The 18,363-nt window shown below is 36.5% G+C and overlaps 1 protein-coding gene across 1 annotated transcript in view; it reads right to left on the reverse strand.

Moving 5' to 3' along the window:
* Positions 1–18,363, reverse strand: part of RIMS2 (regulating synaptic membrane exocytosis 2) — a 613,799-nt gene that overhangs the window by 475,822 nt on the left and 119,614 nt on the right. Inside the window, 2 exon segments of the mRNA XM_021090597.1 lie at positions 3,085–3,295; positions 18,157–18,243. Coding sequence (XP_020946256.1) covers positions 3,085–3,295; positions 18,157–18,243 — 298 coding nt within the window.

Here is an 18,363-nt window from a genome sequence, read left to right on the forward strand (position 1 = left end):
AGAAAATCTTTGCAGATGAAGCGACTGACCAGGGATTCATCTCCAAAATTTATGAACACCTCCTACCCCTCAATACCAAAAAAACAAACAACCCCACCCAAAAATGGGCAAAAGATCTAAACAGACAATTCTCCAAAGAAGACGTACGGATGGCCAAAAAACACATGAAAAAATGTTCAACATCACTCATTATGCAGAAATGCAGATCCAAACCACCATGAGGTACCACCTTACACCAGCCAGAATGGCCATCACCCAAAAGTCTACAAACAATAAGGGCCGGAGAGGGTGCGGAGGAAAAGGAACCCTATTACCCTGTAGGTGGGATTGTAAACTGGTGCAACCACTGTGGAAGACGGTATGGAGAATTCTCAGAAAACTTCACAATAGAACTACCATTTGATCCAGCAGCCCCACTCCTGGACATCTATCTATCCAGAGAAAACCCTGACTCCAAAAGACACATGTACTCCAGTGTTCATTGCAGCACTATATGCAATAGCCAAGATGTGGAAACACCCTAAATGTCCATTGACAGAGGAGTGGGTCAAGATGATGTGGTACATATACACAATGGAATATTCCTCAGCCACTGCAAGGAAAGAAAGAAGGGCATTTGCAGCAACATGGTTGGACCTGGAAAGGATCATGCTAAGTGACGTTAATCAGACAGTGAGACACCAACATCAAATGCTATCACCTACATGTGGAATGTAAATAAAGGACACAATGAACTTCTTTGCAGAACAGATACTGACTCACAGACTTTGAAAAATGTATGGTTTCCAAATGAGACAAGTTGGGGGAGAGGGGGATGCACTGAGGGTTTGGGATGGAAATGCTATAAAATTTGGTTGTGTTGATTGTTGTACAGCTATAAATGTAATAAGATTCATTGAGTAATAAAAAAATTAAAAATAAAATAAATTCATATACCCTAAGTTAAAAAAAAATACGAAAAAAAAGGACATTACAAGAAAAGAAAACTACAGAAGGAGTTCCCATCGTGGCACAACAGAAACAAATTGAACTAGGAACCATGAGGTTGCGGATTCAATCTCTGGCCTTGCTCAGTGGGTTAAGGATCCAGCATTGCCATGAGCTGTGGTGTAGGTTGCAGACCCTGCTAGGATCTGACATTGCCGTGGCTGTGGTGTAGGCTGGCAGCTGTAACTACGATTAGACCCCTAGCCTGGGAACCTCCATATGCTGCAGGTGAGGCCCTAAAAAGACCAAAAAAAAAAAAAAAAAAAAAAAGTGCCAGTACAATTTTCCTGTATAGCAGTATTTAGCACAACATTGTAAGACAACTATACTTTAATTAAAAAAAATTGAAAAAAGAAAAAAGAAAACTACAGATAACAACCCTCATGAACACAGAAACAAAAATTGTGAACAAAATTTTATCTCATCAAGCCCATTAATTTTTAAAAGATACAATCCATTATAACCAAATGAGTTTTATTCCAGGAATACAGAGTTGGTTTTTAATATTTCAAAATCTATTAATGTAGTTTACCATGTTAACAAACAAAGAAAGAAAAAAGATATAATCAATCTCAATAGATGGAGAAAAAAATATTTGACAAAATCCAACATCTATTCCTAAGGTAAACAAACAAAAACTCTCAGTGAATTAAAAATAGATAGCATCCATGAAGAGCTGTTAGCTGACCTAATATTGAATGCTTTCTCCCTAAGATCAGGAACAAAACAGAATGTCTGCTCTCATCATTTCCATTCGGAATTGTCCTGAAGTTTCTAGACAATACAACTAGTCAGGGAAAAGAAAAATAATCAGATAAACCAGGAAGAAAGATGAGGAAAAACAAAGAAAGATTATAGTTCTGAGTAAAACAAAACAATGAACAATGGGAAACAATGAGAAAATGCAGAAATGAAATCACAAAGGGGAACAAATTTCCCTAACTATGTCTAAGTAATATATGTAAAGACATCAGCTTCATATTTTTAAACTACTTAAGAACTGAGTGAAAAAATACTAGGAAGGAGATAAATGAAAACTATAAAGAACTTAGACAATTTAAAATTCTGCTTTTGCTAATTTCAACACAGCATTCTTTAACAAATATTAATATATTCCCTAAAGTGGATGGATAACCTTCAAAACTCTAGTATGGATGTGAAACACCACCTTAACATTTCTCCTTTAAATTCCAAAATCTAATGTTTATTTCATTAACGTTAAAACAAAAATAAAGGTTAATGTAGCTTCAAAAGCTATAAAATTTGAAACACAGAATCTCAGAGCCAGAAAAAAAAAAAACCTCTTTCAAAAAAAAGAGAGACAGGGGTCAAAGGAAGAGCAGATCTACAAAATTTATAAAATTAGGTGGAAAATGGGAAAAGCTGTGACACATGCAAACATTAATCAGTCTGTGACTTTAAGAATGAACTTTAGGGAGTTCCTACATGGCACAGAGGGTTTAGGATCTGGTATTGTCACTGCAGTGGCTTGGGTAGGCTACCCTGAAGTTCTGTCCCTAGCCCAGGAACTTCCACATGTCTTAGGCACTGCCAAAAAAAAAAAAAAGGAAAAAACGGGAGTTCCCATTGTGGCACATCGGAAACAAATCCAATGAGTATCCACAAACGATGCAGGTTTGATCCCTGGTCTCGCTCAGTGGGTCAGGAGATCCAGTGTTGCTGTGGCTGTAGCACAGCCCAGCAGCTATAGCTCTGATTCGACCCCTAGCCTGGAAACTTCCATATTCCACAGGTGTGGACCTGAAAAAAAATAATAATAATAATAATGAACTCTAGCATCTCTGGATCTGAATTTTTTACACCTGTAAAATAAAGAGACCAATCTCTAAGTTCTTTTCGTCTTTCAAAGTCTAAGATCCTATAATTCTAAACAAAAACCATAAGCTAAAGAACATAAACAATGAGACAAATATCTTTTTAATTCAGAGGAAAATTTTTTAAATTTCTTTCATCTGAAATGAAGACACTAGGTAAGGTTTTTGTTCATGATTAACCTGAATATTAATTTCAGTTTCCTATTTTCTCACAATAAGCTTAAGTATAAGAGAATTACAAAGTGTAATTTTCATTCTGTACCTTGTTTGAGCGTAATGACACTCGACCTCCACAACGAGCACAGAACTTTGTTTGGCAATATGAACAGTTATGGCCACATCCATCAGCAAACTTTGTTTTGTGGCAGATCCCACAGGTTGGGGCATCACCCTTCTGTTCTTGCTGCTGCTGTGATTCTTCTCCCATCTTCTTTACCTGCTCCTTATACATTTCAAACTGCTGATGAAGTTTTCTGCAGAGAACAGAGATAAGAAAAATTTAGTTTCCTGATGGTCTCCAAAAAAAAGCAGTAATTACCACAATCTGCAGGCACAATTTTATATCCAAAAAAAATCCCCATAGGATGAGAATAAAGAATACAAGTTTAATTTTCTGATTATAGAATAATACTTTTAGGGCACATCACATAAGTGTTGTAACTAGTTCTGCCTTCTGATAAACATGCCACTTTAAGAACCAATTAATATAATCAAGATATTTCTTAGACTTGTAATTGTAAAACTTCTACCCACCATTTCCAATAATTTTCAATCATATGCCATAAAATATTTATAATACTATTTTTAAACAGTTTAGCTTCAGAAATAGAATCAGTGTATTTGACTTACACACTGAAGCCAAAACCTATGAACTTCAAATCACTGAAACAGAATCTCAATTAGAGTGACCTTAAGAATCCAAACAGATGAATGCTCTCACTAATTATTTAAATCTGTTCAAAAGTATTGGACATTAGTTGGCTGCAAAATACTGTGAAATATTAGAAACCTACTAAATAAAGCTATATAAATAAATGTAAAGCCAATATTTATTCTAGTTTAAAATCATGATAAAACATTTCATTTCTTTATAAAGGAAAAATTATTATTTTGATTTATAAATCCAAGTTCCTAAGCAGAACTAACGTTTAGGATTTACAAATCTATAGATAATGTCACACCCGTCCTAAAAAAGACAAAAGCCTAAATAATGTACAAAATCTTAACTTTTCTTGAACTTATCAGAGAGTTGAGTTATAAAGCAAACAAATAATCTAAACTCCAAGGACTGACAAGCCCTTCCAAAGGATAACAGGATATACTGTTTCACTTTTGGCAGAGCACAGGACAAAGACGTGGCTACCATAAAGTCAGGTAAGAGGAAATTCATTAAACTTTAACAAGTTATAAAAGGCCCAGTGTTAGCTAATATGACAGTTTGGAATAGCGAGGGGCCAAGACTCAAAAGAAGTTCACACTCACAAGCATTTTTCCACCGACCTCCTCTAGTTACTGATGCAGAAAACTCAGAGAAGGACATAAAAACAAAAAGAATCCTTTGAGGTACACATGAGCAGATATAATACTAGAGGTAACTGACTAGTGGTTACTGGCGCACAAGCATAATTCCTCAGACTATCTCTCTTTAAAAAAGCCAAAGCTTGGAGTTCCCAAGATGGCTCAGTGGTTAACAAATCCGACGAGGAACCATGAGGTTGTGGGTTCGATCCCTGGCCTTGCTCAGTGGGTTAAGGATCCGGTGTTGCTGTGAGCTGTGGTGTAGGTTGCAGACGCAGCTCAGATCCCACGTTGCTGTGGCTCTGGCGTAGGCTGGCAGCTCCAGCTCCGATTAGGCCCCAAGCCTGGGAACCTCCATATGCTGCGGGAGAGGACCTAGAAATGGCAAAAAGAAAAAAGACAAAAAAAAAAAAAAAAAAAAAAAAAAGAAAAAGCCAAAGCTTTAGTCACAGGAGAAAGCAGTAAACACTATGACCCCCAGGGCAAAGATCCACTGCAGCTAGGTAAAAAGTTGAAGAAAAAAATCTACCAATGAAAGATGGACAGGAAACCATCTTCAGCCAAAATCCTACCCACAAATCAAAGGCCTTCTATCACTAAGGAAGGGGTGAAAACTGCCCCAAACCATTCAGGGGAACAAAGCAGATTTGTTTCCATGGGAAGGAAGAAATAGGAACTCTGAGCAAACTGCACCCCCAAGGTCCATGTGGACAGAGCCTATCAAACATGGAGGGTGGAAAAACACAACAGAACACCTGTCCCTACCACAAGCCTACCATAAGCACCAGCAGTCTAGTGTTTGGGAATGGGGAAGAGCCCACAAATGGATAGGAATGGCTGAAGGGGTAGCAAAACATTAAAAAAGAAAAAAAAAGGCAAAATAACTTCTGGCATGCCTTTACCTATCCTAAGCAAACACCAACAGTAGCCCACCATTAGAGGAATTTGAAGATAGCAGTACACTAAATATAATAACGCAATGACAAAATCCAAACCTATCTGATCTCTGACTTAATCAGCGATTTAATCTTTGACAGTCTGACAAAAAGGCATGCTCACATTAAGGCATAAATACAGTTCAAAACTATGAAACTTAAGGAAAAATAACAAGGAATAAACAACCCATTGTCAAGAGATAAGATAAACAATACAATTAGATTCAGAGATGGCAAGGATGATGAGATTATTGGACATAGACTTTAAAATGATTAAAATTAAGGTAAAGTATATATGGAAAAAGGTTACAACAGATATGAACAATTATGGTATTGAAGCAGAAATGTGGAAACTTCAAGTAGAAAACTGGAAATAAAAAATAAGCCATCAAGGAGTTACCGCTGTGGCACAGCAGAAACAAACCCAACTAGAAACCATGAGCAGGTGTGAAAGAACTAGGAAAAGAAAAGAAGTAAACTTGAAATTAAGTCAATAAAAAATATCCAAAAGAAAACAAAAGAAAAAAAACAGAGAGAGAGAATCCACTAGCTAAACTGATCTAACACGTAAAACTGGATTCCCAGAAAGTGAAAAATGAAAAAAAAACAGAAAGGAGGAAATATTTGAAGGGATACTGGCCATGAATTTTCCAAAGCTAATGAAAGGCACCAAATCACAGAGGTATGAATATCAGAGAATCCCTTGTAGAACAAATACCAGACACACACACACACACACACACACACACACACACACACCCCTCACATTACATATACTTCTAACACATCATAGTCAGGCTGCTAAAAACCAAAGATAAAGATAAAATCAACCAGAGAAAATAACATATTAGGAATAGACAAACTTCTTTAAAGCCATAATAGTATCCACAAAAAAAGTTTACGGCTAACATCATACTATATTTGAAAGATTGAGTGCTTTCCCCCTAAAATCAGGAAAAATAAAGGTGTCCTCTCTCACAACTCCTAATCAACAATGGATTGGAAATCCTAGCTAATGCATTAATTCAAGAAAAATAAATATTAAAACCATAGAGACTGGAAAGGAAAAATTTTAAACTGTGCAGATGGCATAACTGCCTATATATAAAATCCCAAAGAAACTATTTAAAAATCTCGTATAATAAATGAGGAGTTCCCGTCATGGCGCAGTGGTTAACGAATCTGACTAGGAACCATGAGGTTGTGGGTTCGATCTCTGCCCTTGCTCAATGGGTTAACGATCCGGCATTGCCGTGAGCTGTGGTGTAGGTCGCAGACGCGGCTCGGATCCTGCGTTGCTGTGGCTCTGGCATATGCCGGTGGCTACAGCTCCGATTAGACCCCTAGCCTGGGAACCTCCATATGCCACAGAAGCGGCCCAAGAAATGGCAAAAAAAAGGACCAAAATAATAATAATAATAATAAATAAATAAATGAGCTTTAGCAAGGTCACAAGATACAAGCTCAACATAAAAAAAAAAACTATATTTTTATATACTAGCAATAAAAAATTGGAAACCAAAATTTTAAAAAGTAGTCTGCAATGGCATCAAAAAAAAAAAAAAAAGAAAGAAAGAAAGAAAAGACTAGGGTATAATCTAACAATATATGCAGGCTTTCTATGGTGAAAACTGTAAAATGCTAATAAAAAGAATCAACGGAGATCTAATTAATAGGAGAAATATACCATATTCATTGACAAAAAGCCTCAATATTGTTAAGACATGAATTCTCTACAAATTGCTCTATTGATTCAATGCCATCTCAATCACAACCTTGGCAAGATTTTTTTAAAGAAATTGACAAGCTAAATCTAAAATCTGTATAGAAAAGCATAATTCTCAACATAGGCAGAATATTTTGAAAAAGACTGAAGGGCTCACTACCTGATTTCGACTTACTATAAAAGCTAAAGTAGTAATCATATGTTGGCAAAGGATAAACACACATACAATGGAACAGAATAGAGTCCAGAATAGTCCAATACTTAAATGGACATTAATTTTTTTAAAAAAGTGATAAGGTAAGTCAGTGACAAAGAATAGTATCTTAAACAACAGAAAATTCATGTGTAAAAAAAAGGTAACTGGAAATCCACACATTAAAAAAAAAATGAACCTCGGGAGTTCCAATGTGGCTCAGCGGAAACAAAGCCAACTAGAAACCATGAGGATCTAGGTTCAATCCCTGGCCTCGATCAGTGGGTTAAGGATCCGGCATTGCCATGAGCTGTGGTGTAGGTTGAAGACGGGCTCGGATCCACATTGCTGTGGCTGTGGTGTAGGCTGGCAGCTATAGCTCCCATTTGACCCCTAGCCTTGGAACCTCCATATGCCACAGGTGCGGCCCTAAAAAAGACAAACAACAACAACAACAAAAAAGGACAAAAAAAATTAAAAATGGAGCAGCTATATGAGATTTTTTATCTATTTAATCACAAAAGTATACTTCTTTTTTCACATTAAATATCAACAAACTCAAATAGCTATGTCAGTTTCATTAACTTTTTCTGAAACTTCAGATAATATACTGTTTTTCCCTGACATTCTCCCACCAGGTTTAAGTGAAGCTCTGCTAACAAAAAATAAGCACCACTATAGGAGATTAAAGCTCATAAAACATGTATCAAAACAGGCATGATTTTAAGTGGACCACTCAATGAGCTCTGCATTAGAGCTTTTCCAACCATTTAGAAGATTGATCTTTCTCTCTCTCTTTTTTTTTTTTTTTTTTTTTTTAATGGGCCGCACCTGTGGCATATGGAAGTTCCCAGGCTAAGGGCCCAATCCAAGCTATAGCTGCTGGCCTATGCCATAGCCACAGCGACACAGGATCCGAGCTATGTCTGCGACCTACCCCACAGCTCAGGGCAACGCTGGATCAATGACTAATTGAGCAAGGCCAGGGATCAAACCTGCATTCTCATAGATACTAGTCAGATTCGTTCTGCTGTGTCATGACAGGAACTCAAATTATCTTCCTATGGATGAGATATAGTGTATATTTCTACTATATACCTGTTTACACACATTTATGATCTCTGGAAAATCTCTCATAAATGGCCAAATCTCACTAGGAGAAAAGAAAGGAGAGGAAAATTAGAAAGAGCAATGCTTTGTTTTAGTTCTAGAAGCACTGGAGTACTAGGCAAGTTACGAAGTCACACTGGAACAAAATGCAGAAGTCCGCTTCAGTGAACTGTGCTACAATACTGTGCCACAACGGAAGCAGAAACCCTATTTCACATACAGGGAGAAGGCCAATCACATTGGTAGAAAATTAGTAATTATGTATCCCAAAGTGCTAGATGAGAGCTATTAAAAATCCTCTTAATATAAGAACTGTAGTTATCCCAGAGACTACAGCATTATTGAGGCTGTAGGATGGGATGGGATCAAATTTTCCCAATTATAGGGAGAAGAGAGAGAGAAAAGCCTAAATCCAAATAGGACCTCACTACAATAATTTGAAGTTAAGAGAGGACTTTTAGAGAGATTTTATGTAGTCATCCTTAAAGTCCTATAAAATAAGAAACTACGAATATGTATAAGTGGTGGTATACAGGCAGATTCAGGAGCTAAATTATGTTCCTTGCCCAACAGAGTATATCTTACCTTCCCATTTATAAATAGGCCAAATCCTATCTCTGCTTCTTTACCCTAGTCACTTTCCAACCAATCTAATCTAGTTTCCAGTCTAATGACATATTTTTAAACAGATATATGGTTTTTTCTGGGGTGTGCATGCAGGAATGTAACACACATAGTCAAGTTCACTAAATATTTCTAAACTTCCATCTCAAATGGCTAAAGCCAGTTAACATACCTGCAAGTAGAGTGTGAAGGTTTCAGCTTTCTCTTATCCTTACCAATATGTGATATTATTCAACTTTAAAATTTTGCAGCTATAAAATGTATTCATCAAATGTAGTTATACATGTTATAGAGTGCTTTTCAAACTGCAGAGTGCAGCCCAATATAAGGACATAAAATCAATTTAGGTGGCCAAGACTCATGATTTTTCATGAAATAGAGTAGATACACATTGAAAACAGTAGTCTAGTAAGATTTCATATAAATCTTGTTATCTATCACACACATATATATTTGTATGTAAATATGTGTATTCTGGATTATAGTACAGAATATATTTCTTTTTATGGACAGAAGTTAGAAAAGTATAAAAGCCACTGTTTTATTAATCAGCTGAAAGGACTAATATCCTTTTATGATAGAAGAATAAAGAATATGTCATATAGATGGCCATTCTAGTCATGTAGCATGTCTCTCCTCTAAACTTCTAAATAGTAACCTAAGTGACTATTTACAACTCTAATGCTTTTCTAAAATACGTCTGATCATACCATCCTGTTCCTCTACCTGAAATGCCTTTACCTTCTTTCTTAGCCAGATACAGAGGCACCAAAACATCAAACTGTAGGGCATGCTCAAGAAACAGTGCCTATACCATTATCAAATAAATAAATGGGACATTAGAGACACAGACAACCTGATATAGCAACTAGCTTTAATATTTGAAAATATTTTAGCCAGCTAAAGTACTTCACTTTCACAAATAACTACAAAATTTTCCAAAGTAATTACAAAAAATAATGGCATCAGAATGTATTGCAGGGGAGTTCCTGTTGTGGCACAGTGGGTTAAGGATCCAACGTTGCCACAAGGTGTGGCATAGGGTGCAGACACAGCTTGGATCCCTTGTTGCTGTGGCTGTGGCGTAGGCCGGCAGCCACAGCTCTGATTCAACCTGGGAACTTCCTATGTGCTGCAGGTGTGGCCCTAAAAAGAAAAAAGAAAAAAAAAAAAAGATTATATTACAGCACTCTTCATAGCCAATAATTAGAAGGAACCCGAATGTACAGAAACAGTACACAGATAAATAAACTATAGTATATTCAGATACTAGAGTACCATACAGTCATGAGAATGAATTACAACTCAATGCAATCATGTGAATCAATTTATCAAACATGTTAAACAAAATAACATAGACACATATACCATATGATTCCATTTTTATAAAGTCTAAATATAAATAGGCAAAAATGATCTGTGGTACTAGACAGAAGTCGAGATAAAAGTCATCCACTGAGGTGGGAAACAGTTCTCCCTGGAAGGGAGCAATGTTCTGTTTCTTGCTCTCAGTGATGGTTTCCAGATGTGTTCACTGTCGGGCAATTCAGTGAGCTATTTTCAATTTGTGCACTTTTCACTACATATATGTTTTAATAAAAACTTTACTTAGCAATAAACATTTTGGTGGTTTTAAAATTTTTTATATTTTTATTTATTGACTGATGGATTGACTTTCTAAGGCCACACCTGAGGCATATGGAAGTTCCCAGGCCAGGGGTCGAACTGTAGCTGCAGTTGCTGGCCTACACCACAGCCACAGCAACACCAGATCTGAGCAGCATCTGCGACCTACACCACAACTCAGGGCAACGGCAGATCCTTAACCCACTGAGCAAGGCCAGGGATTGAACCTGCATCCTCATGGATACTAGTAAGGTTTGTTACTGCTAAGCCACGACGGGAACTACAGTTTTATCGATTTTTAGGAATATACTTTCTGAACAAGCAATCTATCATCAAAATTTTTCTTTATTTATTGATCCCTTTTTTTGAGCCAAAAGGAATTTAAAGTGATTCTAAGGTACATGACAAATGCAGTCAATTTTAGACCATTCAAAATGAAGAATATCTATGACCTGGAAACATACTTATGTGCAAGAACTGCCTTCACTATTTCAAAAGTCCATATCAACTGCCTTGACCCATTAAGCATCATAAGCATACAGCTTACATGAAAACATCTTGGCCCATATGATACTCAATCTTCAGAAAAAGAAAAAAACAAGCGAATTTTTTAAGTAAATCAAAAAATATATATATTCTCAATGACCCTTCAATTTCCATTGCCATTAGCCTTCAAAACAACTGAATCAACTTTTGGGGAGATCCATTAGCTTTCTCTTATGAATTAATTATAAATCTTATTTATTATTATACTTTGGCATCTCTGATGTTCAACTAAAGGTTTCTCAGTATGCTTTCATATATTTTCACTGTTAACCTATTTTTTTTCTTTTTTTTTTCTTTTTGCCATTTCTTGGGCTGCTCCCGCGGCATATGGAGGTTCCCAGGCTAGGGGTCTAATCGGAGCTGTAGCTGCCAGCCTACGCCAGAGCCACAGCAACACAGGATCCGAGCCGCGTCTGCGACCTACACCACAGCTCACAGCAACGCTGGATCCTTAACCCACTGAGCAAGGGCAGGGATCGAACCTGCAACCTCATGGTTCCTAGTCAGATTCGTTAACCACTGCACCACGACGGGAACTCCTGTTAACCTATTTTAATCTTTCATTGTGCCCTAAGAGAATGTAAAAACAAAAACAAAACAAAACAAAACAAAAAACTCTCCCTGTAATCCCACTGACAAACTAAATAGGTATTCCTTGAAACATTATACACAGCAAATCTCCCTCCTTTGAGAAGATACTTCTGTTTTGAACTTTCCTCATATTATTAACCTTAACCTTCAGTATTATAAAATTAGACCTTGATCTCAAGTAATCATAGCAGTTTGAGTAGAACAGTATCAGGAGTGAGGACTGATATTGGATGGAGTTATCCTTGCTACAGCAGCACCCTTTCAGCAAGTCTTTACCTTTTAGCATCCTGTAATTTCCATCTCACTGCAATAAATGAGAATCAAATGTAAATTAAACTTAGCAGACGTTGCTATGCTCCCTATAGAGAATCGCCTCTCTTCATGAGGACATGGAAAGACTTTCTAAACTTCTTTGAAGTTAATTAAAAGCCTTGTGACAAGTTTTGGGCAACGGCTATGAATAAAAGTAACCCATGACAATTCCTGTCTTACACAGTTAAGTGTGAACTCTCAATTCTCTCTCTCTTCCTCTGATGAAGCAACCCTGGTAGCTATGTGTTCTAATCAGCTTACCAACAAGATGGAAGCAACCTGGAAACCTAAATGGCCACTTGGAAGAGAAGCATTCTATATCCTAAAAATAAGTCTTAGTCTTGTCATGGGCTTGTGCCTCTGGGCTGTGATTATCACAAACAAGAGCTTCTCGGCTTCTTTTCCCCTCTTGGTGAGATAGGAAAGTTAGGGGGATTATAAATGGGTATCCCTCTACTCTCAGCACTGGTTAGGTAAAGTAGTTTCCTTTGAGAATAAAAATCTCTAGGAATATGTCAAAATGGTTCCTTTTCCCCTCCCCCTGCTGGAATATGAGGCAATTTTTCATTGATCTTTGAGACCTTCCTTGGTAGAATTCCTAGAGATAAAACTCACTAACCTGGAGTGGGGGCTTCCCTATGGCTGGCTCCTAGGAATTTTTAATTCTTAACTTAGTCTACACTCAGCTTTCAGTGGTTCATCAATTTCCTAACAGTTCTTAGCTCTAGGGGTTTCTGCTCCTCTATCCACTTCTCTCTTCAGTTGTCAGGGCCTGATTTGTTCTGTGACCTCGATATCCTGATGGATCTAAGAATTGTAGATTTTCAGTTTGTTCAGGTTGTTCAGCCTTTTTCTTGTTGTAAGGATAGGAATAACAACTTCCAAGTTCTTTATATGTCAAAGAGGAATCAGAAGTCTCCACAATATTGTTTTTAATTACAGTATCACTATGTGTTTTTCCCACTTGAATGTGAAATATTTGAAAAAAGAAATCATAGTCCCTTTATGTCTGGTTTCCAAGTACCCTGCATAGTGTGAGAATTCCTCAGGGCTCAATCTTGGACCTTCTTATCTGCTCTTCATCACACACATTCTCTCTCTTGAGGTCATCTCACCTACTCTTCTAGCTTTATACCATAATGACAACTCCGAAAGTTATACCTACAGCTAATCCATAACTCTCCTTTAAAGCTGATTAACTTACAGGCATCTTAAACTTAAAAAGTTTAAACCTTCAGTTTTAGTTTCTATTTCTAATCTGTTCATCCTTTCTCATTCTTGATCATAGTTAATGGCATCATCCCCTAATGAGTTATTTTCAATCAGAAATCTGGCAGTCCTCTTTGGTTCTTTCAACTCCCTTACTAACTTCCTCTAAACCTACTCCACTAACAAATCATGTCATTTCAACCTCCAAATATATTCCCAATCAAATTTGTCCAAGTCATCATGATCTCAAGCCAAGTCCCTCACGAAAGCCTTCTCGTTGCTCTCTCCACTTCCATTCTCAGTTACTCTACTCATAGAGCAGCGAGATTGATTTTTACATATGAATTAAATCATGTCACTCCCACATTTAAAAGGTTTCAATATCTTTCCGTTATCGTGAGACTCAGATTCATACTCCTTATCATTCTCTAGAAAAACACTGCCTTTTCAGAGTCCTACCTTTGGACTCTCATCTCCTGTCATACTCCCTCTTGTCCACTACATTACAACTACACTAGTCTTCTCTGTGTCTCTTGTACTCTTTGCTATCTAAAGACTTTCACATATGATGCTCCTTATGCTTAAAACACTCTTCCCCTTAGCACTTCTTCCTATTAAAATACCTCATTATCAAAGAGGATTACTGTATGAAGTGGTCACCTGATATCAGTGATTCAAATTTTAGATTTTCCTAGTATTTCAAAAGTATATTTACTATTTAACATGTTGGCAACATGAATAAAACTGGTATTACATAAAAATTCCAAAGAAACAAATCCAATCAATTCATGTAATTAATTTGTACTTTAAAAACTTACCTTTGATATTATGGTACACATTGGGAACACCATGTAAAAATAACAGTTGCATTTAAAAATATGTTTTCCTAGTATGCCCATTTTCAATTATCCAAAGACTTGTCTTATACCTACATATAACCTACATTGTCTTTATAAACAATATTTCCTCATTTTGGTATTGATGCAAAAAAATAGTGGAAAAAAAGAAAAGAAATTAATTTGTATATGAAGCAATTTCTGCAAGGGTGAATAAGCTGACAACTCAAAGAAATGGCTCAATCCATTCTTTTTCTTTACTTTTTTTTTTGGAGGGGGGTCTTTTTAGGGCCCCACCTGCATCATATGGAAGTTCCCAGGCCAGAGGCTGAATCTGAGCTGCAGCTGCCGGCCTACACCACAGCCACAGCAATGTGGGATCCAAGCCACATCTGCGACCTACACCACAGCTCTCAGCAATGCTGGATCCTTAACCACTGAGCGAGGCCAGGGATTGAACTCATGGATACTAGTCAGGTCCTTAACCCACTGAACCACAACAGGAACTCCTCAATCCATTTTCTATGCCTCAGTACTTGTGCAAGTCGAAGTTGTTCTACTTATACTTACATTGTCACACCCATTACCCAAATCAAAATAACATTACACTCAATATTCAAAACAACATGCCTGTTACATTTTTTAAAATTATGAAATAGCGAGTTCCTGTTGTTGAACAGGACTAGTTCAACTAGTTGAATCCGACTAGTAACCATGAGGCTGCGGGTTTGATCCCTGGCCTCGCTCAGTGGGTTAAGGATCCAGCCTTGCCGTGAGCTGTGGTGTAGGTTGCAGACACGACTCGGATCTGGTGTTGCTGTGGCTCTGGCATAAGCCAGCAGCAACAGCTCCGATTAGACCCCAGCCTAGGAACCTCCATATGCCTCAGGTGAGGCCCTAAAAAGACAGAAGACAAAAAAAACTTGAAAAAATAAAATTATGAAATAAACTCCAAAAACATAGACTAAAAAAACACATTATTAAATCTTTGAATAATCACAACATGGGATTTACAGAAATTCATTAAAATGAAATTACTGATAAGGAAATACTAGATTTCAAGTACAACCTGACAGAGTATTTACTTACTCTATTATGAAAATGTGTATACAGAACATAAAAAACATTAAGTCCTGCTTTTTATCATTTATAAATTAAAATGAATAGCTAGAATTCAGCTCTCCAAAATAATTTTATAGATAAGTGAATAGAAAGTAAGCAGATAGGAAGTTATTCCACTCAAATGGTAGTCAAAGAGAGAAACAGTTGAGATGACTCAGAATTAAGAAGTCCTAGACTCTGATAGAAGAGAAAATGAAAGCAAGAAGATTCGAAAGTAACCCTGGTCTGTGGACCGGAAAGATAAAAGGGAAGCTCCTAGAAAATTATATATCAGAAATCTTCAGCACAATAAGAATGTAAGATGAAGAAAGTAACTATTAAGAGAACCAATTAGTTCTGACTTTTGTAATGTATAAATCACAGAACAAGAAGAATGAATTAGTTGTCAAAAAACCTTTAATGGAAATAATACTTTAATTAATATAGAATTAATTTCTAAAACATCATAAGGTACTAATCTTTTCTCCTAAAATCTTTCTAGCCAAAAATCAAAGCAAATTGTATTAATATTTTTTATTGAGATAAAGTTATTTCTTTTCAAATTTGCCTTGATATTTGTTTATGCCAATCAAATATCATTTTATTTCAATAATTAGAGATTACTTTTTAAAGTTACTAAAAAAAAGTCTATTTTATTTAATGACCATTGTAATCTACTAAATAATATAACTTAATCGTGATTATTTTCTAAAAGACACAAACAAGATCCATAACTGACATCATTTAAAATTGAGGCAAAATTTCATCTAATTACATTTTGCTATTGATTCTACTATTTTATTATGTTTCACTACCTTAGAGAAAAATCAGCAAAATAATGTCACTGTTTGCAATTTTAATACAATTTTTGCTGAGTAAAGAAAGAATTTATTTCTATTCCTTAGGACATAGTATTCTTAAACAATAAAATGGTAAAACATGTAAAATCAGTAATGAAGAAATATTTATTGAGTTCCTACTATAGATGAGTCATCAGATGTCAAGGATAGAAAGTAGATAAGACGTACACAGGTCTTAACTTCAACTAACTTTAATAAAGCAATGTTTCCAATTGTAGAACTACATTCACTCAACTATTAGGAGAAACATATTGTAACACAGTTTTACTTCAGTTGAAACTGAAACACAGACAAAATTTAAAATAAAATGCATACATGGTAAATAAGAAGGATGAGGGATTACCCTCATCAATAATAAAACAAAAAGATGTTATCTTCTAGTTTGCATTAGAGGCAAAATGTGAATGTTTTTCTGAGTAATTAATCTTAAGGCTCCTAGTGTAAATCAGCTATAATGGAAAAAAACAAAAATCACTTTAAAAGGAAAAAAAAAAAAAAAAGGCTCCTGGTATTCTTGTTTTCTCCCCAGAGTTCATGTTCCTTCTTTTTTTTTTTTTTTTTTTTTTTTTTTTTTTTTTTTTTTTTTGTCTTTTTGCCATTCCTGGGCCACTCCTGTGGCATGTGGAGGTTCCCAGGCTAGGGGTTGAATCGGAGCTATAGCTGCCGGCCTACGCCAGAACCACAGCAACTCGGGATCCCAGCCACGTCTGCATCCTACACCACAGCTCACGGCAAAGCCAGATCCTTAACCCAATGAGCGAAGCCAGGGATCAAACCCGCAACCTCATGGTTCCTAGTCAGATTCGTTAACCACTGTGCCACAACGGGAACTCCCTCATGTCCCTTTTTGATCTGCCCACTCCTACAACCAAATCATCTTCTCCACAGTCATAACTCTTACTTTAAAAAAGCACAGAGGCTTAGTGTTAAAAGCATTTCTGAGTTAAGATGGAGTTATCACTGGAAGAGTAGAATTTAAATCTATGCAATCTTTTTCACATCCTCAGAGTAACTTCTACCTCACAACATAAATAATATTTCTTGCACAGAGTTAAAAATATATAAGTGTGAACAGCTTTTTAAAGAATGTTTCAATCTACTAATAACTGAAACAAATGGATTTGACGTTTTTCAGTGTTTTAGGCCAATGTGAGAAAAAAATGCTACATTTCCCAAATTATGTTTCATAACTTAATGAAATGTTCATTGAAAACAGGATTCTGTAGTCGAATAAGTTCAGTGAACACTGTGTGTTCTAATACCTTTGGAGCATATTTAGACACTCAGAAGTATTACAATAAAGAAAACAGCTTAATCTTTTTTTTTAATGTTTATTTTTATTTTGCTTTTTAGGGCCGCACCCATGGCATATGAAGGTTCCCAGGCTAAGGGTCCAATCAGCTATAGCTGCCAGCCTACACCACAGCCACAGCAACACAGGATCTGGGCCAAGTCTGCGACCCACACCACAACGCACGGCAACACCAGATCCTCAACCCACTGAGCAAGGCCAGGGACTGAACCCATAACTTCCTAGCTGTTGGTTCCTAGCGGATTCGTTTCCACTGCACTAAGACAAGAACTCCCTTTAATCTTTTTTTTTTAAAGAACCTTTCTAAAACTACTTGACCAAAGACTGAATGGGGGTGGGGCAAATACCTCTTAATGCCCTCTGGAATTGTTTTGTGAAAGAAACACACTTTGGAATATATTGCATTATAGGAGACAGATGTTTTACTGAATAAATATAGTTTATATTATTTACATTAAAATTAGTGGGAGAATTACCTCTTTGTTCTTATTACCCTACAAGTTATCCTTTCTTTCTTTTAATATTTCCATGGGATATGAAGTATCAAAGGTGAAAGTATCTAACTCATAACCTAACAATTTTTATTTCTGAGGAATGCTATTCTAAGGGCAGTATTTTTTTTTTCTTTTTTGGCCGCACTCATGGCAAATGAAAGTTCCCAGGCCAGGGATCGAACCATCTCCTCAGCAGTGACCCAAGCACTGCAGGGACAACACCCGATCCTTAACCCACTGCACCACAAGAGGAACTCCCAAGGGCAGTATTTTAATATATACTCCTCAGTATGTTATGCTATCATAGATAATATTTGGTCTGTACACATCAGCTTACTTACGTCTGGGGCTCCTTTTCATTTTGCTGTTTTTGCTGGGACTGAAGAACGTTATTTACCAGTTCAGTGATCCCACTAAAGGGAAACCACCTGTTTAAATAAGCAAATAATGTGACTGAATAACCAAATTAATAAAACAATTGTAGGTCAAATGTTTTCTTATCCATATTAATAAAAATACACAGGCACAAAAGCTACAGCCAATGGAAA

Source organism: Sus scrofa, chromosome 4, assembly GCF_000003025.6.
Source record: "Sus scrofa isolate TJ Tabasco breed Duroc chromosome 4, Sscrofa11.1, whole genome shotgun sequence".
NCBI lineage: Eukaryota > Metazoa > Chordata > Mammalia > Artiodactyla > Suidae > Sus > Sus scrofa.